We start from the raw sequence: 27,921 nt of genomic DNA, 5'->3' as shown, positions 1-27,921 counted from the left end.
AGACTCGCATGAATGGCGAATGCATCCCGCTAATACAAACACATAAAACAGGTTGTGTTCCACATGGGATGTAAAGCCAACGTAAGAAGATGTTCAAAACGATTTTCCAAAACACCAGATAATTAAAAACTGCCTACTGAATATTTTGTTCAAGATCAGTGCAGCGAATTGTATAGCGTGACAGTCATGCGTAGAAATACAGTAGTGGGACTAGAGTTACATATTTCTCAGGAGCACATAAATGTACTGACGAGCCTCCAACCAAACCGTCTCTCAGCTCATCGGAATCCTAGTGTGCTGCGCTAGACGGAGGCTCACGAAAATTCTAAAAGCGCGCGCTAGGTGGTGTGCTCTCGGGGAGACTCGTCTCATGCGCTGCTCGGCGCTACGGCTCGCCTTCGGTATCCAAGTTGTGAAACAACTGCTTAGTAACGAAGAGCCTCTACAACTATTTTCGCCTCATTATGCAGGTGTCTAGATGGTCTACATGACGTGATCGAAGACTCGCAATCCAAGAGTTACAATTTCGATTCTCGTTGAAAACTTTTGTAATCACTTCAATTATTGCGCTGAATTTTAAACAGCACATGTGACGGAGCGCATGAGACCGCAGTGAGACACATCTCAAGAAAAATGAGGCGCACCAAAAAAGGTCTCACAATGTTCAGAGCGCCCGTGCGCTTGCAAGCAATGAGGCTCCTGCACCTAAGGCTACAGCACGTACACAGCAACTCTAAGTGGGACAGTTATGCGTGGAAATTCAACAATGGGACAAATTGACTTGGCTTGCTTTTCATTGAGTTTCCGAAAAAAGTTAATTTTTGGTAAGTGTTTTCTAAAACTATACGTAAAAATAAACTGTTTGATGACAACAAGTCAAAATGCACAAAAAGTAACATGGGACAATTAGGCGTATAGCGGCAGTACAGTACCGTTTTGATTCATATTACGGACACTTAAGGATTCTGGGAAATATAACCCAGCATAGAGCATACTAGGGGCCCAGATAGCCGTAGCGGTAAAACGCGCAGCTATTCAGCAAGACCAAGCTGAGGGTCGTGGGTTCGAATCCCACCGGTCGAGGATCTTTTCGGGTTGGAAATTTTCTCGACTTCCCAGGGCATAGAGTATCTTCGTAACTGCCACACGATATACGCATGCAAAAATGGTCATTGGCACAGTAAGCTCTCAGTTAATAACTGTGGAAGTGCTCATAAGAACACTAAGCTGAGAAGCAGGCTCTGTCCCAGTGGGGACGTAACGCCAGAAAGAAGAAGAAGAGCATACTAAATGAATCATTCTGTATGATTCCTTAGCGCTATCGAGCGTCGGAACCCCTCTACTTTCGAACGGTGGCTGAAGAATACGCTTCCGCAACTTCAATAATTTTAAATAAATCAAAATGTGTGGCCTTTTCATGATTCTTATTCCGGACGCTTCCTCACTTTTACCTCATATTCCGGACACTTTGAATCAAATTCCGGACAGCTTATGATAATCATTGATGGAACAGTCAAATCATCAATCGAAATCGTTAAACCACCAAAGACACATCTAAGGTAGTTGGGCATTATAAATTTTCAAAGATATTTATGGAAAAAGTTTACTAAAACGAGCCTTAAAATTGAGAACTTTTGAACAGCAAAAATTGAAACATTTCGCGTGAAATGTTTCCCATACAAAGTAGAGTGTCCGGAATATGAAGCTGTCCGTAATATGAATCAAAACTGTACCTATGTGAAGCGAAGTGCGTTGATTATAGGGCCACAGAGAAAACCACTGTGATTTGGAGTCCATGCGTTGTCTGTCAAATTAAAATCGCCTAGAACGATCATTTCGTCATTAGTGCTGGCATATTCCGAGACGACGGCGATTGATTGACATAACCCACATCACGAGTTCGGTCTGAAGGAATGTATAGGTAGAGTTTGCGGTCACTAAGCAGAATAGCCACCGAAGCTCCTCTCCGCAGATTCAGGAATCGGTGGAACAACTTTAACCGAGTCCTCACACTGTAACTTTTTGAGTGCCTCAGGTTTTACTCTTGGGTAGATGCGAGAAATGTACAGCCAAAACAACTCAGCAGTTTCGGGAACAGTAAGCACCTCAGTTATTATCGGCGATCACTTTGTTGCCGTCAATAAGTGGGTTGTGCTACGAAAAGAAGGAAACTTATGCTACAGAAACCCAGCATAGTAACAATCATCAACCATATTAAAACATGTTACATGGTTGCAGGTAGAGACAGAGACATGTATAATTACTGCTGTTGGGAGAATGGAAATTGAATTTATTGTGTACAGAAAGCAGATATGTAACTAACAAAGCTTTTCGTTTACTTATTTGAGGGCGCACAAATAATAAATTATAAAAAAACACATGTCTTTCATGATTTCTCATGGAACATGCACGCAACTTCTTGGTGATTTGTTCAAACGCACACAAAGCAAGACAACTCCTTCCACATAATTTGTCAACGATCCGATTACGGAATTCCCTCCAACACCACTTACCTATTCTATGTTCGCACACTCTTCACATCAATTAATTCATAATCCAGTAAAGTACGGGTATAATTACAGTTTCTAGGGTTAGGATGCAATTGCTAAGTATTGTGTTAATACGAAATGTGAAAATCGAAGTTACGAGTATGATGGTAAAGGTATGAATAGAGAAATACAACTTACCAAAAACACTCGGAGGGATTCAAACTACGTCACGAACAGTGTTAGCTCTTCGCTCAAGATCAATTTACACAGGTTACTGATTTGAACACACTTATCGGAGAGAAATTGTTAACTAGTGCATGAACAGTGGCTAGTGGATTAACTTTGAAGATGGATAAATAATGATTAACTACACAGAGGGAGAAGTTGGTAATACTGTTTATTGATTGACTGGTGGATTGACTTAACACTCTAAAGCACTCTAAGCTCTAAAATCTAAATTAATACAACGTCGTGCACGGCCAGGCACTCTACTACATACGATTACGGAATATGCGTAATTGTTTTCTGTGTATGATAAATATGCGTGTGTGTATGATTGGCTAATCTCATGTGATAGAGTGGAATCACTCCCTCTCTAGGGTGGGTCAAGATCTACAGGAGAAATAGAGATTGAAAACGGGTAACGAAGAAAACAGAATATTTAGGAAGAACTCTGCAGCGAGCCGAGTTGTCTACGTGCGGAGATACGGGTGTAGTCAGAATCAATAGGAAACAAAAGATTAGTCTTGCAAACAATTTAAGTGGAGTTTTGTGGGTAAGGTTGTATGTGTGAGATGATAGTTAATAGTGTAATTGTAGCACTGTGATCAGGAAATGCACTTACGATTCGACCAGCGGTCCGGGATAGGGATCAGACTTCGAGTACAGCGTGGATAACTTCACGCACAGTACGATTGTTGGCAGGAAGATGGCCAGGCACCATCCAACTCCGGCCCAGAATCCGTTCTAGAGTTGGAAAATGTCGTTCAGAAAGGAATAACAAAATAAAAAGGGAGGACTTACGAATGGATCCACAATTCTATTGCAAGTGGCCACCTGCATTGATTCGTACACGTTGGATAGAGGTCCGCAACGGCCAATGTGCCTGCTGGTGGATTCGATTACCAAGTTCAGATAACCGTGTATCTGTTCTAGGAAACCGTCTGTCAGTTCACTGGTCACCGCTACTACGAACTCTTGTCCCTGTACGTTGATGTACGCTTCCGCTGCTTGAATCTCGGTCAAGAACTCATCGATAGCCAATGCGAAGGATTCGCGACCGAATTTCAGACTATGGTCCAGCGTGGTCGATAGATTAACGAGTTCACTGGTATATCGAAGCATCGGTTCGACTAGATTGTACTGTTAGGAAAAATTCATATGGATTAGGAAAATACTCTCTCCGAATACATAGAAAGGAATTACCTGATAAGAAGACAGATGCAGGGCCTGATTCTTCAAGTTGACCTTGATCTCGTTCATATCCTTGCCCGGCGGTACTTTATTGGCAACCTTGCGTAGCTCGTTGGCAATGTCGTTGAGATTGTTTTGTGTAATGTTGCTAGTCAACTGCAAAAGCAAAATTTATCATCAGCAATTCGAAAATCTACACATTAGAACAAGTAAAATTACATTTTCAACAAACTTGTAAGCTACGAAATCATTCAAACGAGAATCCCGCAAGATGCCGATATTCTTCTTTGCTTGATCATCTAGAATTTGCACAGTTGGAACCTTTATTTCATTCTTGAGCCGCTCCAGCTCCCGCGTGATACCGTACTCTTCGGGGAACTGCCGAATTTCTTGGATGTCGTAGAAGTTGGACAGTTTCAGCACCTAACGGAATCAAATTGAAAGTATGATATTCACTATGCTTTTCATTCGGTTAAAGATCTCCAGGATAAATTATACCTGATATATCGAGTTGTTACCACGACAGGACTCAATTACGTCAGCGATCCGAATTGGATCGACCTTGCGATTCGTTGCCTGCTGCTTCCACTTGGATCGTGCGCTCTGAGTTCCTATCCGTTCGTAGTGTTTGTTCAGGTTGAAGTACGTGTCAATATAGTCAATCATTTGGCTGTCGTGAGGCTGCTTCAAGGAATCACAGACGCTTCGTCGGAAAAGACTTCCCGCTAGGAAGGACACCAACGTTATGGCCAACATCACCGAAAAGGTGAGAAAGATTATGAAAACGCCACTGAAAAACGTATGAATGAACATTAAATCATGCTCCTAATACCTGTTATAGAAATTACTCACAACATCAAGAATCGTCCTCCAGCCCCCTTATTGCAACAATCGTCCCCATACCCGTCCGGGCGTTTACCGCAGATTCCGCACAGCAATCCGCAAATCAGACACATCAATATCAGCAGCAAAATCGAACTAACCGCCAATCCGGCGTAGTACCGATAGATGCTGTACTGTGCAATGTAGCCATCGGCCGTGTTCAGGTGCCGGATCGTGTTGTTTCCGATCAGGTCGTTGACGTTGTTCAACTTGGAGGTAAGCTCATCGGAAGCGGATTTGATGGCACGTCCGGTACTGTCGGCAGCGGCAGTGACTTGCGGGATCCGGCTGCGAACCGTTTCCTTCAGGTTTTGCTTCAGACTTTCCAGCTCTCGGACACCATTCTGGACGGTGTCGGCGATGTTGTCAGAGACCAGCTCCTGGACGTTGTTGGTGATCTCGCTGAGGTCCGGAAGCTGCGGATGAGGGGTCCAGATGGTGGAGTTAGTTATTTGGCTTGAACATTTGGAAAGTTTTTAGTAAAGACACATACAACTCAAAGATAACTCTCAACCAAAAATATTGGCAAACCTTTAAACAATGTTAGGAATTGATTGTCACAATCATTTCATTCCGATAAAATAATCAACAGAAACAAATAAAATGCAAACGAAAGTATGGATTTACAAAATGAGCAAAACTGATGGAACTAATTATCAGGATGTACAAGACTTGGATGAAAATACCAAACAGTTCAACGGCTAACAAACACGTATTTATATACATTTTAACCCTCCCTTTTTCATGCTAGCTCCAGAGCTCCACCGGTTTTCGACGAACTCTAGACAGGCCGAATCAAATATATACTATGCAATAGTTACTAGAATATGAATCCATATTTAACGGCCTAATCCAATTGTCAACTAACTGTTTCAATAGTAAAAAATTATCGCCAATTTACTATTGTAAACAACTTTTTTTTTTCTTTTTAATGTGTTTGAATCTTCTGAGCAGAATCTCCAAAGAGAAACAAAAAAGTAGAGACTCCTAACTACCTTGTACCTTTTAATTCCGCCCTAATCGCTTATCTTTGACAGATAAGCGTATTTCGACTACCCCTTGCAGCCTTCTTCAGTGTCAGTTACTCGGTTTTTTTTATTGAATTCGAAAATTTTAGACCATATGCAACATTGTTTGTTCAAGCACTTTTCTAAAGAATCGCTTTTTTCGTTAAGGAATATTCGATCAATATCGTGGGAAAGAGAGGGTTCAGTGATTCTGAAAATGTTGTCATGTTATGTTTTATGGCAAGATATCTGTTTGAATAATGTTACTGCCATTGAAGTATTCAGCACAATTTTGATTGTCTATCACTAGGTCATTACAAAAATGTATTACTAGGAATACTTCGAGAGCATAAGCCTTAGGATTTAGAAGTTATAAGAACATTACATTTTCATTATTTATTGTGATGTACGTTATTTCACCAGAATACAACAGTTTAGACGTAATATCAGGGGCCTCTCTTAGACTTGTAGTGTCGTTCTCGTCTAATAAAGCAATTCCTTGCTGAAGGTGTAGGTTACCAGATTTTTCTTTGTTATTGAAAATTTCTGGCTCTCCCTGGGCATTTCTGTCACACGACAGCAAAATGCAAAAACGATTATTTTTGTAAAGAAAGTTCTAGTGCTTTTAGAACACAGAACACAGAAAGCTCTATTAGCTAGACATGTTATAGGGTGCAGAGCTACTTGAACACTTCCATGATTCACTTTGGCATGGTGGTGTTTCTCGGTCGAATTGTCTGAAACTATGTCATAAGAAGCACTTCCATGCGACGCACATTGTGGCCAAATATGAGCTCAGTAGCTTTAGAAAAACCCCACTGCCGAAATGAATCGGAAGTGCCAAGAAAAGGATCCGGCTCCCCGCCAAGAAACGGGTAAACCCTTATCATTGGAAGTTCCATATTCGATATTAATCGATTTATAGAACCATGTCTATTTATAAGCTATTCCAGGGTCTACCCCGTTTGGCATAATACCGTATGGCATAATGCCGTTTGGCATACAGTCGTTTGGCATAATGCCATTTGGCATAACGGTCGTTTGGCATAATTGCCATTTGACATAATAGCCGTTTGGCATAACTGTGAAAAACATGAAATTTGATCAAATTTCTTCCATTAAGCAAAGGGGTGTTGATAAACTGCTCGCGATCGTACATATCGGATATTACTGTACCTTTGCAGTATTTTCTTTTTCAAATTATGCCAAACGACCATTATGCCAAACGACTGTATGCCAAACGGCATTATGCTAAACTGGGTAGACCCCTATTCCAGCTTAAGAAATTAAAATTTAGCAACTTCAACTTTAATTTGTACATTTGGCACATGTTTTATGTGTACAAAAAACTCAAAGTATTGTAAACGAGATTCAACGATACAATGAAGGTTCACTAAGGAGTGTATCGAAAAGTAGTCACAAACATTTAAAACATTTAAAATTTATTTTTGAGACATATTGGGTGGAATCCACAAACAATTTTTTGATCAGAAATGCTTCCCAATGTATTTAAAAATTAGGAGGCGGGGGTATTGTTTCAAAACGTGGCACTTTGTATGATAATTTTTCAAATTTTTAACAGATAACGATAAAAATCTTGCAAGCCTCTGAAAAAAAGTGATAAATTTTAAGAAAAAATGGTTTTTCTTTATTTCATTTTGCAGCGTTTGGTGGGGCAATGAGAGCGCAAGTCAGTCCAAAGCCGGGGGAAGGGATAGTGTTTTAAAGAAATGGTTTTTCTTTATGCAAATATATTCTGTGTCATAACTCTCATGGCATAGTGTAAAAAAATATTGGAAAATACATTAACAAGCATTTGAGAGCAAATACAAAAATAGAAAAAAGTCGATTTTTAAGGACCTTGTTTTTTGATTTTTTTTTTCTTTTTACACGGTAATGGCAATATCGAACGATTAGAACGAATCAATTTTTTTTAATTGGAAAAGTTTCTTTGCATATTTATGGATTAACGTAAGCAAACAAAGGTACTCTATATAATTACCGCTGTACATGACAGAGCTTCAAAAGTTGATTATACAAAAGTGACTTTCTAAAACCGACCTTATTCCAATAATTGAGCTTTCTTAGAGCAATAATTTATTTTTTAGAAATCCGTTTTGTGTGCTTTATGAAGTAAACATATTTTCCGCAGAATTATCTTTTCATCCTATTTTGTTTGATAAACATTTTATTCAATACAAATCATCGAATCTTTAGATAACACTTGAATAATGTCATTTTGTGCAAGATTTAATTTTCTATGCTTTATAAACCTTGTTGTATTTATAATAAGATTGCATATTATTCAATATTTTTTTAGTTGCTTCAATACTTAATGACTACTTAATGATGAAGATTTGCGTGAAAAAAGCTTTAAAAAAGCACAGACATAGGGGGGCTGGGGGCAAGAAGGACACCTTAAGATATATAGGTTCAAATCATGGTTGATTGGCACAATTTTTGAACATTATTCCAGTGTAGGGGCAAGCTCACCTCTTGTTCGAAATGATGTTATCGATAGATTTCAAAAATATAAGAAACACATGATGATTTGAGATTTTTGAAAATGTCCCTTCTTATGAGGTTTTTAAACGAGGCACGGGGCAAGAGTGCCACTCGTATGGTGCAAGAAGACCACCAGAGCAAAATGCCATTAATTTTGTATATTATTATTTCCCCGCCTAGACGATAAATTCTAGAGTAAGTAAAGATAAAAACTGAGGGATAAAAGTTGATTTATAGGTAAAAAGTAATTTTACAAAATTAATTTAGTTCTCATTTTATTTGACTGTCACAATAATAGTAAAAAAAATTCAGAAACCCTTTTGAATGTCCAAGATGGTTAATTTCGATTTTATTTAGTAGGAAACATAGATTAAATGCAATTTTAAACAAGAAAAATAAAAGTCCATTTGATTTTATATGAGAAAATTGCGGTGTCCCTCTTGCCCCATAAGACATACGGTTTTTATATATGTAAAACTTAATGTCAAAAGGACTTTTTCGAAAAAAAAATTCTTCACAGCTATATTAAACAATTGAAAATTATCAATACTGTGCGGAAAAATCAATATGTTTTGTATTTATTGGAAGCAAACCTTGCTTTCCAGTCTTACATTCTTATAATATTTCGCATTTTTCGCGTTGAAGTGTTAAAGACATTTTTCTTATGTTTTGTACCTAACATTTTTAACTGTAATATTTACACAACCCTCAATTAGTACTCAATTTATTCTTATCCTGCGTTAAACATAAAAAAAATGATTTGAACTACGTGAAATTAGAGGTGGCACTTTTGCCCCGGGTGTCACTCTTGCCCCATTTCCCCCTACCGTTTTGAATGTTTGCGACTACTTTTCGATACACTCCTTAGTGCTGCGTTACTTGAAGAAATGCGTTACAGTTCTGTCGTGTTACTACCAGTCTATGGTTTCTTCAAAATCATGGAGGATTGACTGTGCTTTTGATTTATAAGTCGATCTAGAGTTTGTTGAACAAGCCTAGCCTGACACTCTAACTGAAGAAGTAACATCTTATTGTTCACCATACTGTTGTAGAAGGTGCATTTCCTGCTAACCTAAGAAAGAGAAAACAATCTTCAGGAGGTAAGGATATCAGTATAGAGCTTTATGAGCAATTATGCAGATGCAGGTTATGCAGGTAGGAAACTCACGATGTTCTAGTTCTAGCAGACAATAGAATTATTGATTTCGTGGTATCGTCATAACCTTAATTAGCGGGGATGGTAGAATATTCAGAGATAAAAAATGATTGCGACGAGGGAAGTATTAGTATAAGAAATGGATAGACCTGGGACAGAAATTTGCTTCCAAAGCAGAGACAATGACCGATCAAGCCCTTAACAAATATTGTGAAAAAAAAACATTAAATGCTTCTTCCAGTGGTTTGTCAGAAATCAACTAAGGGTTTTCGTATCCCCAATTGACCAAGTATTGGTCATGCATCCGTCGGTGGAGATGCAGAGGATAACGTCTAGAAATTGTCAAACATGTTGTGAACAATGCTCCTATGAAATTTAAGAGTACCGTAAAATGGGGCGAATAGAAACACTTTCCGACATGTTTGAATGTGTACAACTTAAACCGTGTGGATAAAATCCAATTTTATTAGTCTTAAATACGGGTCGCGTCTTCCTTTGCTAAGACCCTAATCGCTGTAGAAAAATAAAAATTATATCGTACAAAGATTTATGAAAATGTTGTATGTTTCTATTCACCCCGCAATGGGGCGAATAGAAACATTGTTCAGTAAATATCAATACTTTTTTTATTTAAATGGGAAAATAAAAACATTTTTTACTGCATCTTGAAGAAATATTAACATGTATTTACTTAGTGAAGAAAAAAATAAAAAATTTTAAAATCAAGTTCAATTTTAGATCATTTTTGAAATCAGCCAAAATGGCGGATGTTTCAAGCTATCAAAAATGATTGAGATTTCAATATTTTCTTCTCAAATTTTTAATGAGAAATGTAGCAAAATTTTTAATTTGAAAATAGTCTAGCGATACTCTGTTGTTATTGAACTAATGAAAAAAATATATTTCAGTAGGTTTCTAAAGTTTATCATTGCATAATAGTCGCATTTTTAACTAAAGGTCGCTTTGTTTCTATTCGCCCCACTTTTTCTATTCGCCCCGTTTTACGGTAATCAATAGAAAGAACCATACAAGAGAATCTTCAGAAGATTTTCGCCAAAATTATCGCTGGCTTAACTTAAGAAGCGCTGGCCTAACTTACGTCACTTACAGGCTGAAAGGAATCATCATTTCCTCTCAACCCTGTAAACTATCAAGATTTACCCGATAATTATGCGATTCTTCGGTGTCGAGTGCTCGACCTTTAATCGAAATTTTATTTTTCTCATATCTTAGGATCCTGACTACTTAGAAAGATGGCGTCTACGACAAAGTTGTTCAGCAGCTCAAACGCTATCATTGTTTGAGCCATGAATTTGAGATTTTATCATTAGGTGGTGCTAGTGAGAATGAATATTATTTTGCGGATAGCTTGGCCCCTTGGAAAAATGGCGTCTCCTAAAAAAGAATCATAATCACTAGCACTGCCTGGTGGCGGAATTCCGTAGCTCAATAACCATTGCATGTTAGCCCTTTAGCTATTGAACAACTCTTCCCAAGACACCAAACCTTTCAGATCGTCGGGATCTAGAGATATCATATGTTCCAAAGATTACATTCTCATCCCTCAGGGTTCATATAGTACAAATTCAAAAAAGCGTCCCTATCGGCCTCTCAACTAAAAGTATAATCTTTAGGAATCGTTCATCAATTACATAAGGGTTTAAGTTGAGATTTCTTACGCGCCATACATTTATTTTTATTTTAATACAAAAAAGGGGAGGTGGGTTTAAAAATCCTGAAAATTGCCTTACGTTACAAATGGACAGCTTCGTAACTCCTAAAGGTAGATCGTACTGAGTACTGAAACTTCGCCGAATTAAGTACTGATGCTATCTATCTATTATAATGCATAAGAGATATTCAATAACCAATTCAATATCCAAATTATTGAAAACCCTCAAGCCCTGGGTCTTCTATAACGCCCCTCATCTGTGTGCCTTTTAGGAGATCTCGACTGTATTAAGCTTATTCGAACCATTTTATCAGTGTTGTCAGCGCAAAAATGTTTTCCCGAACGTAATGTGGGGTCCAGATAGCCGTAGCGGTAAACGCGCAGCTATTCAGCATGACCATGCTGAGGGTCGTGGGTTCAAATCCCGCTGGTTGAGGATCTTTTCGTAAAGGAAATTTTCTCGATTCCCAGGGCAAAGAATATCTTCGTACCTGCCTCACGATATACACATGCAAAAATGGTCAATCGGCAAAGAAAGCTCTCAGTTAATAACTGCGGAAGTGCTCATAAGAACACTAATCTGAGAAGCAGGCTTTGTCCCAGTTGGGACGTAACGCCAGAAAGAAGAAGAATGTGTAACACGAAATACATAAAACTTTGCACAAGATTCAACTTAAATAACGAGTAGAAATTTGATACACATGCTGAGACAAAATGTTGAACCCTTCATGAAAAACTGGATCACAGTTGAAGAGTATTCCTATGTTGCTAAGCATTCTATTGTTTCATTCCACTCAAGTTATATGATTTTGATACTTTATCAATTCTTCTTAAACAGTGTTGCCAGCCACATGAACATTTGTGCTTCGGCCATTGAGTTGAGTTCAGTTTTCAACATATCTTTCAATGCTCTTTCAGCAGCGCAAATCGGATAATATGATTTGTTCGGAAACATGGGAATGTCATATTATCCGATTTGCGCTGCTGAAAGAACATTGAAAGATATTTTGAAAACTGAACTCAACTCAATTTTGACGAAAACGCAGATGGGACTGGCTTACGATTCACGGCAGTATAACGGTTATAAAAAAGAGGTTAGAGTGTACTATTCTTATGGTATTCCAAATCCACGTAATTATTTTCATGATTTTTTTTCCTTAGGAATTTCTCCAAGTATTTCGTTAAAAATTCAACCTGAGATTTCACTTGGAATTCCTCCAAAGAATCCATAAAAAACTCTATCTATTTTTCTAGAATTTCCTCCAAGAACGGAAGTTTAGGAAATCTTCGAAGAATTTAAACAGTAGGCATCTCTGGAGACCTCCAGGAATTTCTTCGGGGATATCATCATGCATTACTTCAGAGATTCCACCTAACATTCTTTTAAAAATTCCTTTAGAGCTTCGTTAAGATATTCCATAAGGAAGGCTTAATCCAGAAATTCTTTCAAGGTTGTCTCTGTCTCATTTAGAAAATTCCCTAGAAAAAAGAGAAGTTTTTAAAAGAAATCCAAAATGATCTCTGTTACATCTGAAGTTGTCCTGAAGAACTCCTGAAAGGATCTCTGAAAAACCTCCTGCATTCTTGAGGAAATCTCGAAAAATTGTCTAAACATTGCTGGAATAATTATAATCCCATTATAAACATTTTTCGGAATCCCTGAATTTAAATAATCCCATTATAAACATTTTTCGGAATCCCTGAATTTAAATAATCCCATTATAAGCATTTTTCGGAATCCCTGATCTGTAGGAATAACGGGAATGATTGCTTTACTAATTGCTGGCATAAAATTTTAAATGAACCATTGTAGAATCCATGATAAATAATCCGAGAATTGTTTGGACAATACAAATTGACGAGAATTGTTTTGGACAAAAAATAATTGCTGTATGAAATGCTGGATAAACTACTAGAGGGGCGGCTTAATTAGGAATCCTTGGACAGATTTTTTGAAGAGTTCCTAATTGATTTCCTGTTGGAATTCTTAGGAGAAACCGTGGATGAATTCTTGATTCAATCCATATATAAATGGCTCGAAGAAAAAATTGAAAAACGCCAGGGTAGAAATACCTAGATAAAATATTTAGGGTTTCCTTGAAAATCCACCTTTTTGGAAGATTTTCTAGAATAACAACTGGAGTAATCGGTAGAAGAATAAGTGTAAATATAGCTGAAGAAAATTTTGACATAGTCAACCCTCCAGTCTATCACCAGTTCGCATTTCGTACTATAAATATGAGCGAGCCGATGATAGACTTGTGTCGAACGACGCTCTAATGCCGATACCACAACAACGGAAAGGAAAGTAGATGAAAAAATAATAAAAAACATCCTTATTGAAAAATGGGTTTAGGCGGCATCCACAAATTACGTAACGCTCTAGGGGGAGGGGGGGAGTAGGCTCAAGCGTTACGGCTCATACAAAAATTTAAAAATTTTCATACAAAAAACGTTACGGACGGGGGGGAGGGGGTCGAAAATTTTCAATTTTAGCGTTACGTAATAAATGGACGCTGCCTTATTGATCAAGAATAAAAAGAAAGGAAACAGGCAAAATAATACAACAGCAAAACCAACAACACCGAGCCAATGCAAATGCTATACTGTGGAATGGAGTCGACACACACGTGGTATATTAACATGCTCTAGTTTTTTTGTTCACGTGGCTTAGTCTCCATTCCTTTATGTTTGCAAAAAAAACCTCTATAACAACGAATCGAACCTACCCGTGGGAAATATCTGTCTTGTATCTGTGGATGTGTGTTGGATAATATTTGTCGGAAAAAACGGATTAAATTATTGGACGCAAACAAGGGATTAAAAATGTGTTTTTAATATGTCCACCAACAACGGAGACGGATATTTGGAATAGCAGCATGGAATTGAAGACAAGAACAAATTGATGAAATGATTAGAACAGCAAGGACTCATTACGTTTAATTGCCACTTAAAATGGAACGTTTCGACTCACCGAATTGTAATCGATTCCATTGGTGTCCAAGCGGCCGATTTTGTAGTCCTCCATCACGTTGATACACTCCTGGGTGCCACACTTGGTCAAAGAGCTCAGCAGTTCACGCTTGACGCCACGTAATCCTGGAAAGGGCGAAAGAGTTATGAGGAAGCTCAAAAGCATAAATGGAAAACCGCAAAAGCCACATACCATCGTTAAGCTGGGAGGCATTGACCCGCAGTTCCCGTGTCAGTAGCGTCATCCGGTCTAGATTGAGCTTGATGGCTGGCAGTTGTTCGACAAAATCGTTCAGCGTGTTGAGCTTCTCCGCCTTGGATTCCTCCTCCAACCGTTGGATTATGATGTCGGACGCTTCGTTCAACGTTTTCTTCAGCTGGCTGCTCAGTTCCTGATAGTTGGTGTCCAGTAGGTGGGAGATTTGCCGCGACGTGGACTGCAGGAATTCACGTGTATCGTCGACACCGTACCTCGCCGAGGTCGTGATATTCTCCACCCCTTGCTGCATGTAGCTATTGGTGGCGTAGGCTATTACCACGCCGAACCTGGAAAAGGAGGAATTTCAATTTAAAAATGAAACGTAAAAACCCCACTAATGGGTGCTACTTTTATTTTCTAGCTTAGAACCATGAACATTTGTCGATCAGGAGAAATTGTTTCAGTACTTACACTAGTGATGATGTAGTGCAAATCAGCATCAATCCCAAAAGCACCCGCCGGCAGGTGTCGTGTTTCTTATCGAAGGGTTGTGTGCGGCCACCACATCCGCCAAAGCACCGACAACAGCACAGACACAGACCAATGATGGGCATCAGGGCGATCAGCAGGACGCAGATTATCGTCACCAACAGCACGGCCCAATACTCCCGCAGGAGCGGTCCCCAGTTGTTTTCCTGCACATTTGGTCCCAGGTCGATGGTTCCTTCCCGGACGATGAGGTACCCTAGAACGAGTAGAAGGGAGGGAAAATTCAATCACATTAGATTTATAAATATACACGTTGAACCAATCAACGAAGGGAGAAAGAGTAAGTTTCGACTCCCCCGTGCCGATTATGACATAGGTACATGGAAGCGATGATAAATCATCGCAAATTGAATAAGATGCCCTACTTCGCGTCAGGCTATATCATCCACTTGATAGTCCAGTCCACCAATTGAGTTCGGCTCAAACAGAGTTTCTCAAAAGGTGAGTGACAGTTCATTTACAGTATATTCTAGAATCAAGAAAATGATTTCTCATGTTCAGTATCATAAGAGCGTAAATGCAGTGCATCGATTTTCTCTTAGCTAATGACTTCGCCGGGAGTCTGTTTTCGACTGCTGTTCGTGATTCAGTATAAAGCAGGTACTCATCGTCCTTCATCATGTTGCATCGTAAAATGTGATAGAATTTCGTGTTATGATTCAAAGAGAAAATTGAAGAAGATAAATCTATCACAACAGATACACCCTTTTGACACTAAACGCGAGAATTTGAATGTCGCGAGCCCAGGACGAGTAGCGACTGAGTGTCTTGAAATAAAAATGAAGAGACCTTATACTTGAAAAAAGATACCAAAGAGGAATCAAGAAGAGACCATACAGAAATTCAGGAAACAGGAATAATCTAAGCAAGTACTACTGCTCGTATCACTGGCTGGTCCATAAAAATGCGAAAATCATCATATCATGTTTTAGCATAGTTTTTTATATGGAGAACAGAAACGAAGCAAAAATTTAATTTAGATTCTGTATTAGACTAGACTCTGTTTTTCGTCTTTAACATGATTTTCATCTGTCACTTTACTCCTACATGAGATAAAATTCTCTCTTCGCATACTTTCGAACATTCGCCCATATCAAATGATAGAAGAAATTTTTAACTGGGACACTGGAAACTTAAACATATTGTTCCGTACGGAACGAGCCGTAAAAGAGTGAGTCGCAAAACACACGCCACTTTAATTCCCGACCCGTGGCACTCACCCGAGTGCAGCCCCTTACACGACCCATCCTGCCGACGCCTCTGTGGTCGAGAGTTCCCATAATGAGCGAATGTTTCCGTGACTTACCGAATGACCTCGTGAGTTCCCTTCCAGTACTGAGTGACCAAGTTACGAGATTTTTCCACGCGCTTTTAGAAATATCCGCGTCCTTCTAGAACACGTGTCGCGGTGCTATAAATACGCGACACGTTCGCGTACTCGAGATAGTTCTGTTTTGACCCGCCGTGAATACAAATCGTGTATAGTGAAGTGAACAGTGTAGTGAAGAAGTGAAACAAAGTAGTAGTGCACAGTGGAATAGCAGAATCAGTGATGTTGATTCCCTGCATCCGAAAAACACGGTCCACATATCTTACCTTACTCTATTTATTCTGAGAACCTCAATTGAAGTTTCACGTAACAGTGATATGCGGCTCGGTCTTACTGAAAAGCTATGAGCCGATATTCATTTCAGTTGTATTTACCCATAAACAAATTTCTACAAAAAATTTGTAAAGACCTCAGTATTTAATTTTCATCAAATTTTGACGAATATGGAAATCATATTAACCCTTAAAAAGCATGGACGACTTTGTTGGACTATTTTGCTCATATCTTTTCACTCAAGAGATCAACTCTCAAAATTATAACGGTTTTGTGCAGGGGATTAGTTGCACCTCCAAATCATCCACACAGGTTTGGATACCGAAGGTTAATCCGGATACACGGTCGGAAATATAGTGTACACCACCTCCTACTCCACCAGTGACTCTTGTTAAAATTGTAATATATTTCGAATATTTTTATGTGGATGTGTATGAATACAGTACAGTCGGGTCTCCTGTAAAACGCATTTCTATAACGCGCATTCCTATTACGAGCACTCTTATAAAGCACACTAGAGCATCATAGGAGACCTATGGCTTATGAGAGTTTTCAATTTGGGGGTGTTGTTGAATATCTTGTATATGTTGAGAGATAGCATAGCAAAGTATTCGGCGGAGTTTCAGCACTCAGTACGATCTACCTTTAAGGGGAAGATGAATCGAAGCCAAACTATAAATTTTCAAGAAACTGAAAACTTGATCGATTGGTCAGCTCAAACGGGAGATCGGTTCTCCAGATTGGTGCTCTTGAAAATTTGAAGTTTGGCTTCGATTCATCTAGTGTTGAGGATCACCCTTTTAGTTGAGAACTTGTCCTGTAGGGGCGCCTTTCTGACTTGCAACATATGAACCTTGAGGGATAAGAATGCAAACTTTGTAACATATGTCAGTAGCTTAAGGGCTGACAGGCGGTGGCATTCTGATACGAAAATACTCCACCAGGCGCCGGTAATGAGCATGGATTTTTTTGTTTTGCGAATAGCTCAGTACCCTGACCACTTGGTAAGATGGTTTCTTCGGCAAAGTTGTTCAGTATCACAGGGGCTAACATTATTTGCGCCAAGAAATTGAAGATTTTGCCACTATATGGCGCTAGTGAGCAAGAAACTTTCGTTTTGCGGATAGCTAAGATAGAAAGATGGAGTCTTGGGCAAAGTTTTTAAGTAGCTTAACGACTCTACAGATATCATATGTTACAAAGTTTGCATTCTTATTTCTCAAGATTCATATAGAGCAAGTCAAATAAAGTGTTCCTACCAACCAAGTTCGCAACTAAAAGGATGATCCTCAATTCTTATAGGTAAATTGTACTGAGTGCTGGAACACCGCCGAAGACAGTACTGTGCTATCTCTTAAAGCATACGAGATGTTCGACAACACCCCCAAATTGATGAAATCCCATAAGCTCCCTATAACGCGGATTTCTATAACGCCCCCAACCATGTGTATAATAATCACTTGACCGTTTGTCGTGTTCAGATATAGGAGGCCGGAAATCTCAGTATGCGATTCAGGAGATTCAACCCATTTCTAATGCAGATTTCTATGCTGTAATAATGTGATTTTATATATTTACTTGCCAAAGGATAATTACAGTTTTTGATTTCGAAAGATCATGATTTGTTTTCGAATTTCTTGATATACTGGAAGGGTTCTTGTAAGAATTCGGAAAGGATTTTTTTTCTTTTAAAGAATCCTTAAAGGAAGCTGATAAGAATTCTGGAAAGATTCTGTTGAGAAGGATTCTGATGAGGTCTCTGGAAAGTTTCTGATGAGAATCCTGGAAGGTTTCCGCTAAATATCCTGAAAGGTTTCTGGCAACTACATTAGAAAGTTTCCGATGAGAATCCTAGAAGAATTCTGATGAATATTCCTGAACCATTCTTAACCCCTATACCGGCAGCTTCATTTTTTACCGCAAAGTTCAAATTCAAATCGTTATAACTTTTTTGTTTTTCAATATTTTTGCACTATTTTTTCACAAGTTATCAAAAAACTCTTCTAGTTTTATGAATTGTGCAGTTATTGATCATTGGTCATCTGGTGTTGAAGATATTCCAAAATTCATTGGGGGACCGACCCGTTACTAGAACCCCCCGTTAATTTATCAGGCTATAGAATTTTAATCGTATTCGGATATTCACTCTTCGTAACAATTCATCAATGAGAGTATATTGTGAAAAAATGAAGCAATTTGGTGCAGCCGTCTTTAAGTAATGAGCAATTTGGTTTCTGGAACAATGTTGGCCAAAAAAGGAACTTAAAAACTTCAAAAAACATCATATCGTAATTTTCAGATATCTACAAGAATACTGAACCGGTTTGTATGATTTTTTCAGAGTAGCTTCTTATTACCTGGCGTTATATAGCCCACATTTTTTTTTTTTTTGATAAATTGATCAATAACAAAATGGCCACCAAAGACATTTTATATGGAAAATGTCGGTCCCCCAAGGAACATCGATCTTTAAAACCAGATCACCAATAATTAATATCGACACGGATTCCTAAACTAGAAGAGTTGTTTGAGAATTTGTGAAAAAATGGTGCAAAAATATTGAAAAACAAAAAAGTTTTAACGATTTGAATATTTATTTTGGGATAAAAAATTAAGCTGCCGGTAGAGGGGTTAAGAGAATCTTGGAAGTATTCTGGAGATAATCCTGATTGAACCACGATGAGAATTCTGAATGATTTTGATGAGAATCTTGGAACGATTATAATGAGAAGGAAGGCTTATGATGAAATGATGAGAATCCGGAAAGGATTTTGATGAGAACCTAGAAAGGCATCGGACGAGACCTTTGGAAGAGTTATGATGAGAAATCTGCAAAAAAAAAAATTGATGGGAATCCTGGCAGATTTCTGATGAGATTACTGTAAAGGTACTGGTGGAAATTCTGAAAGGATTCTGATGAGCAACTTTCTAAGGATATGATTAGAACTTAGGAGTCTATTGAGAGTCAAAGAAGGGTTCTGATAAGAACTCTGAAAAGATTCTGGTAAGAATTGTGAGAGGATTCTGATGAGAATTTTGAGAAAATTCTGATGAGAATTTGGACAAAATTTGGATAAGAAAATCGAGAGAATTTGGATGAAATTCCGAGAGCATTCTGATGAGAATCCTGGAACAAATTTGATGACAATCCTGGAAAGATTATGATAATAAATTTTAAAAGATTTTGATAAATATACTGGAAAGATTCTGTTGAGAATATCGATAGGATTCTTATGAGAAATCTGAACGGATTCCTAGGAAAATGACTCTACTGTTGAGCTGCTGAAATGGATTTTTCCCCACTCCCATTGAGGAAGAAAGAATAAATTGAATCTAGAAAGAATTCCGCATTGTTTTTTTCATAAGGGCTCATCTGCATTCATCGATTACTCTTCATCGTTGCCCTCTTTGGGTTAGCGCAGAAAATTGATTCTATTTTCGTAACATATTTTCTTGTTTAAAGAATCACTATATCTTGCTTCATTAACAAGAACTACTACAGATTTATCTAATTTAGCGAAGTTATTAGAAAAAACGAGGATCGATGAAGAGAAATCTCTCAGTTAGACCCTTAAGCAGTAACAGAGTAGAATTGTCATGAGAACTCTAAAACGATTCTGATCAGAACTCTGAGAAGCTTCTGATGAGAGTCCAGAGAGAATACTGATAAGAAACCAAAGACGATTCTGATACGAATCCAGAAACGATTCTACTGGAAATTCTGATAAGATTCTGATGAGAGGAAAAGAGATTTTAATGAGAATCCTTCCAGTTTTCTGAATAGAATTAAAGTTTCAAAAATAAAGCATTGATCTTTCGAAATCAAAAAGTGAAATTATCAAACTATTCTCAATACTCCTAATAATAGATGTTTTCGACGAATAATCACTGTATTATGCGAATATATGATAAAAGGTCAAAAGACAAAAGGTGGAAAGGACAAAAGGTCGAAAGACAAAAGGTCGAAAGGACAGAAGGTCGAAGAACAAAACATAAGGGACAAAAGGTCGGAAACCTTTTTTCAAAGAAGGACAAATTTCCCACCAAGTAAACCATTTTCGACCTTTTGTCCTTTCAAGCTTTTGTCTTTGGACCTTTTGTCCATAAACCGTATTATGCAGTACTTTGAACAGAATCATTTGTTCAGAAGATAAAATATCTGATTGTTATAATAAAAAAGTGCCATTGCACAGTGGTCCAGGAATCAGTTTTACGCGGAAAGATGCATTTTGAGCTTTAGAATGAAACATTAGACAAAAACGGTCTTCTACAAAGTTGTTTGTATTAGTTAAGGCCTTTGTTTGGTGTTATTGAAAATTAGGGTGGACCACATTTTCATAGAAATTGTGTAACTAACTTTCTTATTTGTAGAAATTATATTATACATGCTTCAGCAAAGTTATAGACCATTCAATTTCAAGCAACTTTGCCAAAAAAAGTTTTTTTTATCTCTTAAATTGACCGATTTAGAGCTTTTTTCCTACGGTGACATAGGGTGGTCCGAACAAAACTGGTTTTCTGGCTCTAGAGTCTTCAATTGAAATTTCTCATCAAAGTAGTCTATGAAACACTTTTAGAGCTTTGAAAAATGCGTAATTTGGTGAGTGAAGAAACTCGCTATCTCCTTCCGTTTAGGAGTTATTGTTGTTTTTCTGTCAAAAACATGCCTACTTTGATTGTGAATATCTCTAATTGGGGCAAACATAAAAAATATCTTTTGACGGCATTCAAAAGACAAAATAAAATTGTATATTATATCAAAAAATTACAGATGTGTTATTTTTGTAACTTTAATAAAATTCCTTGAAAAACAAAGGATTTTAAGCAGAAAAACTTTAATAACTTTTGAACTAAAATAGATATCATCAATCTTTTTACATAAAAATTTTCGTTTTGTTAAGTTCTAAAAGTCGTTCATAGACCGCTTTGACGAGAAATCTGAAATAAGAAAGATAGGGCTTTAAAACTATTTTGAAGATTTTCATAGTATGTATTTCTTTATTATTTTGCATTTTGAGCATGAAAATGAAATTTTAGACAAAAATGATCTTCTACAAAATTGTTTCTAAAAATGTAAGCTTTCATACTGTGTCATTTCAAACTAGGGTGGTCCACAATATCACACATATCATATAATCAACTTTTTTATTTGCAAAATTACTGGTATATGCTCTTAGGCAAAGTGGTAGAACTTGGAATTTTGATCAGCTTTGCCAAAAAAAGTTTTTCTGTAGCTCAAAATTTGACCAATCTAGAGCATTTTTTCCTAATCATCGCAGGGTGGTCCAACAAAAATAAGTTTTTCAACTCTTGTTTTTTTAATATTATTTTCTCGTCAAAGTCGTCTATGAACGACTTTCAGAACTCAAAAAAACGCAAATTTTCATGCAAAAAGATTGCTGATATCTATTTTAGTTCAAAAGTTATTAAAGTTTTTGTGATAAAAAATATTTGACTTTCAAGACGTTTTATTAAAGTTACAAAAATAACACATCTGTAATTTTTTGATATAATATTCAATTTTGTTTTGTCTTTCGAACGCCGTCAAAAGATATTTTTTATGTTTGCCCCAATCAGAGATATTCACAATCAAAGTAGGCATGTTTTTGACAGAAAAACAACAATAACTCCTAAACGAAAGGAGATAGCGAGTTTCTTTACTCACCAAATTACGCATTTTTCAAAGCTCTAAAAGTGTTTCATAGACTACTTTGATGAGAAATTTGAATTGAAAACTCTAGAGCCAGAAAACCAGTTTTGTTCGGACCACCCTATGTCACCGTAGGAAAAAAGCTCTAAATCGGTCAATTTAAGAGATAAAAAAAAACTTTTTTTGGCAAAGTTGCTTGAAATTGAAAGATCTACAACTTTGCTGAAGCATGTATAATATAATTTCTACAAATAAGAAAGTTAGTTACACAATTTCTATGAAAATGTGGTCCACCCTAATTGTCAATAAAACCAAACAATGGGCTCAACTAATACAAACAACTTTGTAGAAGACCGTTTTTGTCTAATGTTTCATTCTAAAGCTCAAAATGCATCTTTCCGCGTAAAACTGATTCCTGGACCATAGTGCATTGTTTTGAAAATCATTCAACATCTAAACAACACTACAAAATATTGCTGTTTGCGTTTGACGTGCAAATCCAGTCTAACTGAGCTTCAAATGCGGTAACACAAAGTAACCAAAAGATACTTAGCAACCTTGATGCATATCACCGCCAACCTAGCAAAGAAAATTAAATTTTGACTTCGCCTTCCTTGTTGAAAATCTTACCGCATTTGGTGTTCCCGCATTTGATATTTGCATTTCAAATGCACACAGCAATATAACAATCAACGACCAGTGACAAAAATTTTCCTAAATTTTAAAGTACAGTTAACTCTCCCTTACTCGATATTCCGTATCTCGATATCGAGTTAGAGAACCATAGTAAAAGTTGGTTTTCATGGCTAACTCGATGGTCCCTTGGATAGCAGTTGCACTGCTTTTGTGTTCTGTATCGCGATACCTCCCTAACTCGATGGTCCCTTTAATATCGAGTAAGGGAGAGATGACTGTAATATCAGAATATACTACAGTTATCGGAAGTTACATTCAACTATAAAAGTAAATGAAACCATGCTTGTATGTGCTGAATTTAAGTTTGTACAATTTTCGCATTTTTTTATACGCCATACTGTACAGTTTATTTGAGGTTAACGGTTACTTCAAAGATTCCATCATGGATTTCTTGCGTTTTTCCTCAAAAAGTTATTCCTTTTGGGACATCTTTAAGAATTCAAGCAGTAATTTGTCTGATTATGAATTATTCAAAATGCAAGTCGTTCAGGATGTCTTTCAGATATCAACCAGGAGTTTCCCTAATATATTCAGATACTGCTCAACAGATTCTACTAAGATTTTTCTCTGGAAGTCCCCTAGAAATTCTTTGAAAAATTTTCCAAGTAAGTTCTTAAACAATTTATTTAGGAATATCCTCAGGATATAGTAAAGAAAACTTTTTGAGAAATTATTGAAAAAATCCCTGTAAAAAGCTGGAAAGTATATCTAAAACAAATTAATGCTTTCTGGTGAAACTTCTGTTAAAATTCCGAATTTCTTGTACAAATCTTGTAAGAGTAATTCTTAAAAAAAGTTCTTAATAATTTTAAGATTTTTGGAGCAATCTCTCAGATAAACCGTAGATAAAGCTCCAGCCTAAATCTTTGGAAAATCTACTAAAGTATCTACTGGGGAAATCGATGGGAGAATTTGTGGTTAAACCTTTACAAGAAATCCTGGAATCTAGGAAAATTTTCAAGGTAAGCCCTGAGAAAATTACTGGAGGTAGTTGCGTAGGGTTTCCTAGAACAAATTCTGCAGAATCATGGAGAAGATGCTCGAGGATAAGAAATCTTTGCGCTAAACAAGTGTAAGCATCTCTGTAGACTTCTTTTGATTCTCTAGAATGTTATACCAGGATTCATTGCAAGGGGAAAATAGTGACTTACTTGTTAGAGATTTTCCCTGAGAACCCCTTTCCAACGGGAAGAGCAGTTAGCAAATAAAACGACAAGGTAGATTTAGAATTTCGTCTTTCCCCATCCACCTATCTTTCAGTACCCTCTCAACGACAACACGGACAACGAACCAAAGTATCATTACGACAAAAAAACGGTTAATCTGCCCCGCGGTACGTGCGACAAACTGGCCAAATCATGCTTGAGGAAGCGCTTCTGCCGCGTCATATTCAAAATAGGGGTTTCACTCGGTTTTGGCGAACGATGACTCCTCTGATGGTGAAACATCCATTTATTACTGCATATACACAAACGACAGCTCAATGGGTTGAACAGAATGTTTAACAATTTGTTCGTTTTTTGAACGATTGTCTGCGTGGTGGTCCTCCCAGTAGTGCTGACCGATATGGTTGGACACTACCACAGCAGCTAGAATGGAATGAATACAAAATAATGGTCTTGAGTCGCTCAGATGGTTTATGCATGCTGGGGTGCACAACTGGAACGGAATATGAATATGAAAACGTTTAGATCTACGCGCGCGAGAGAGTCAAAACTGAAAGGGTGAAGTAGCGAACTGTCTCGATAGACAGAGGGCATTGTTCGGCCAATTCTCTGAACTGGTAATGAAGAGGGAACGATACATACATATGTAGCTGCACATTACAATGAAGAATGTCTTTGAATATTTGCTATAATTTGATTACGACCTAGCTTTAAAAACTAAAAAATAGGTAGATGAAAAAACCCGAATTTAGTATTATACCATTTAATTCCACTAGAGTTTGTATCCTTTGACAGATACGCGTATTTCGACCTCAACTGTAAGGCCGTCTTCAGTGTCGTGTACTAGTCGAGTCTACTTATAGGTATTCTACAAGAGTACAACTTATGTATTATGACCCATTAGCTTAAGTTTGTGTCATTGTGAAAAATTATCAGTAACCGTCAGCACAGCGGCCTTCCTTAGCCGAGTGGTTAGAGTCCGCGGCTACAAAGCAAAGTAATGCTGAAGGTGTCTGGGTTCGATTCCCGGTCGGTCCAGGATCTTTTCGTAATGGAAATTTCCTTGACTTCCCTGTGCATAGAGTATAATCGTACCTGTATACGAATGCGAAAATGGCGGGACGTGTGGACGTGAATGCCAAGAAGAAGAAGAAAAACCATCAGCACTATTTCGATTCATATCAGCTTCTTATACATGTGCTTGGATAGCCTCAATGGCAAAGGAAGTGACGTAGACCCGAGTTCAGTTCCCGTTTTGGTCAGGTTATTTTAAAAGTCGAAATTTTCTTAATTATTATGATAATCTAAATGTCAAAAATGCTGAGGACCTCGAAAGAACCGCCAAAAAAATAAATTAATAAGGATGCATAACAGCCTACCAATTAGTTCACCACCTTAAAACTTTGCAGACAAGTGGGCTATTCGGGAAAGTCGGATATTAGGAGAACTTATGTTCGGGGAAATGACATTCGAATAAATGTAGCACAACCACACCGTATTACAAGTGAGGACCCTATTTTGTCAGCCCATCGATGAATTTTAGGCTGACAAAATCGGGACATTTTGTTTTTGTTCCAGTTTTTCAACTTTTGAACTGTAAATATTGATTGATGAACCACGTTACAAACAAAATAGACTTTATGAGGGAGGGGTTAAAATCTACACCAATTAAAAAGCCGTTTTCTACGATAATTTTGGTGATGATAAGATTTTTTTTTGCATGAAAATTAAAAATTATGTGTATGGCGCGTAAGAAATCTCAAATTACCCTTCCCCCCATAACCCCATACGTAATTAATGAGCGGTCCTTAAAGAGCGGGTAAGACCTACCAATTTTTTCAAAAATCAAGTAGACAATTAGAAATGTTTGAGGAAAAGTTGAATTCTGGTGGGATACCCTAGGTTACGTGCCAAACAATTTATTTGCAATTTCCATAGTAGAAATTTTAGTATGGAGCATATTTAGCTCAAAACACAAATCTCGCAAACTACCATTTCCGAACTTATTGAAGTTTTGTGAATGTTTTAGTAACTGTCCAATATGGCAATATTTTTAGTTTTCCTAGAATGTGTTTTAAAGGGGCCTATCAAATAAAACAATGGTCCATTCGAATAAATATATGGCAAAAATTGAGTGAGAGACATACACTTAGTAAATCCACATAAGATTATATTTAAAGTCGAGTTTCTCAAAATCAACGAATGGTTTATTTCATGAAATGCCATTCTGACTCATATTCAGAACAGGCTTACGGTGCCATAAATGTATCAGATAGCCTTGCATCAGCTAGTATTTGCCGAAAAGTCAATTTCATTACTTAATTTCACTGTAAACTATTGAGATTACTGATAAAAGTAATAATTTTTAATGCCAATTTTATGTAACAGTATGAAGTAGGATTTTGCTTCAAACATCGAAAATTACTCATTTTACTCGAATCTGTCGTGCTAGCGAGTAAACGAAGATAAAGTAATTCGTGATCGTGTTCAGAGCTGATAAGAGTCAATTGCGCGTTTCGGAGAAAAGCTATTTCTCCTCCGAGATTTCCGGTTTTCAAGAGGTTTTGATGGTCGATTGTATTGGATATGCAATTGATTTGGGTAGTTTTCTGTCGATTTTATGGATATACAATTGACTTGTCTGTCAAAACCATAATAAACAACTTGTTCGGATACTCGCGAGTAAAATTTAATGTTCGCGAACTTTTTTGCTATGTCTTTTGGTATGTTCTCCCGAGCAGATGGGTGCAAACTTACTCATACCGAGCCTGTTCGCGAATCTATCATATTTGTTTTGTGTTGGTTTAGTTGGTCGTTAGTTAATAATTGTGGGAGTACACGAAGCTGAGAAAGAAGCTTTGTCTCAGTTGGAACGTAACATAAGAAAAAAGAAGACGAATAATTAGTAGTCAAAGGTATGATTTCACAGAAAAAACAAAAATCATCTGAGTTAGTTTTACTGGCCTCGAACTAAGAAATCGTTACTAATTTCAGTGTCTTAAATAGCTTTGAGAACAATGAAATTGAGTCACAACTGATTCACATATTCAGGAAATGTTCTAGTGAAATATTTCAACAAAACCTCCATACAAAATCAAGTGTTGTGAATTTGAGGCAGAACAGTATTTGATATCAAATTATTTTATGTTATGGTGATTTTTTTCTATCTCTAGTTCTCAAGTCAAACTTTTAGAGAAAAATATAATACTTTCTATATTTTGCCCCATTTTGAAATATTTTTGAGGTGTTGAAGGTCATATTAGTAGTGTTAAACTAAATCAAAGCTACACGTGACTAGTGCGTAACGTGACTTATGGGCGTTTCCTGATGTCAATTATCAACAAATGTGATCAGTTTAAATAAAAGCAACATATTCAACATAACGAAAAATATTCTATGCTAAATAAGCTGACATTATCGGGTCAAAAATCTGACAAAATCGGGGGCAGGTAAAATCAGGTCAGCACTGTATTGTAGTACCAACCAAATGTGATTTTCATATTTCTACCTTATCCAAAAACATAAACTTATCTCTGCGATAACTGCGACAGGGTTGTGCTATTTTTCCCCGAATGTCAGTTCCCCGAATGGCCCAGTTCTCCGAAAAGTTTCTAGCATTCATAATTGTTATAACTGTTTTCAATTCAAGGTGGTAATCATCGGATATGCACCCTTCTTTATTTGATTGGAAGGTTTTTCGAGTTTTGCCGTCCTCAGCATTTTTAGTAATGTGTTTAGTCTAGAATGATCAAATATCTGCTTCTTTAAGTTGCTTATCGTTTTTTTCTGGTTCAGCACTATGTCACTAGAGACTATTCTTGTACTTTTTTGAACTGCATCACTTTTCGGAGGAGACAGGTCTTTCGGGAAAACGGGTCATTCGGGGAAACGACATTCATGAAAAAGTAGCACAATCCTGTGACAGTCTTAAGCTGTATCCGTCAAAATGGGAAAAAGTTCA

At 37.3% G+C, this 27,921-nt stretch overlaps 1 protein-coding gene across 11 annotated transcripts in view; it reads right to left on the bottom strand.

Moving 5' to 3' along the window:
• Window positions 1-27,921, bottom strand: part of LOC5579310 (prominin-like protein) — a 198,086-nt gene that overhangs the window by 24,722 nt on the left and 145,443 nt on the right. For 8 of the 11 annotated variants that reach the window (XM_021839832.1, XM_021839834.1, XM_021839827.1 and 5 more), the window contains 10 exons: window positions 14,768-15,041; window positions 14,291-14,643; window positions 14,099-14,223; window positions 13,854-13,877; window positions 4,755-5,200; window positions 4,401-4,692; window positions 4,122-4,325; window positions 3,915-4,058; window positions 3,513-3,851; window positions 3,334-3,455 (listed from right to left, as the gene is read on the bottom strand). In XM_021839832.1, the coding sequence (XP_021695524.1) occupies window positions 3,334-3,455; window positions 3,513-3,851; window positions 3,915-4,058; window positions 4,122-4,325; window positions 4,401-4,692; window positions 4,755-5,200; window positions 13,854-13,877; window positions 14,099-14,223; window positions 14,291-14,643; window positions 14,768-15,041 (2,323 nt within the window). The remainder of the gene's footprint in view (window positions 1-3,333; window positions 3,456-3,512; window positions 3,852-3,914; window positions 4,059-4,121; window positions 4,326-4,400; window positions 4,693-4,754; window positions 5,201-13,853; window positions 13,878-14,098; window positions 14,224-14,290; window positions 14,644-14,767; window positions 15,042-27,921) is intronic. The other 3 variants (XM_021839833.1, XM_021839835.1, XM_021839824.1) reach the window with 1 other exon arrangement.

This window comes from Aedes aegypti, chromosome 2, assembly GCF_002204515.2.
Source record: "Aedes aegypti strain LVP_AGWG chromosome 2, AaegL5.0 Primary Assembly, whole genome shotgun sequence".
NCBI lineage: Eukaryota > Metazoa > Arthropoda > Insecta > Diptera > Culicidae > Aedes > Aedes aegypti.
Note: the sequence above shows the minus strand (reverse complement) of the source record. Positions and strands in the feature narration are given on the sequence as shown.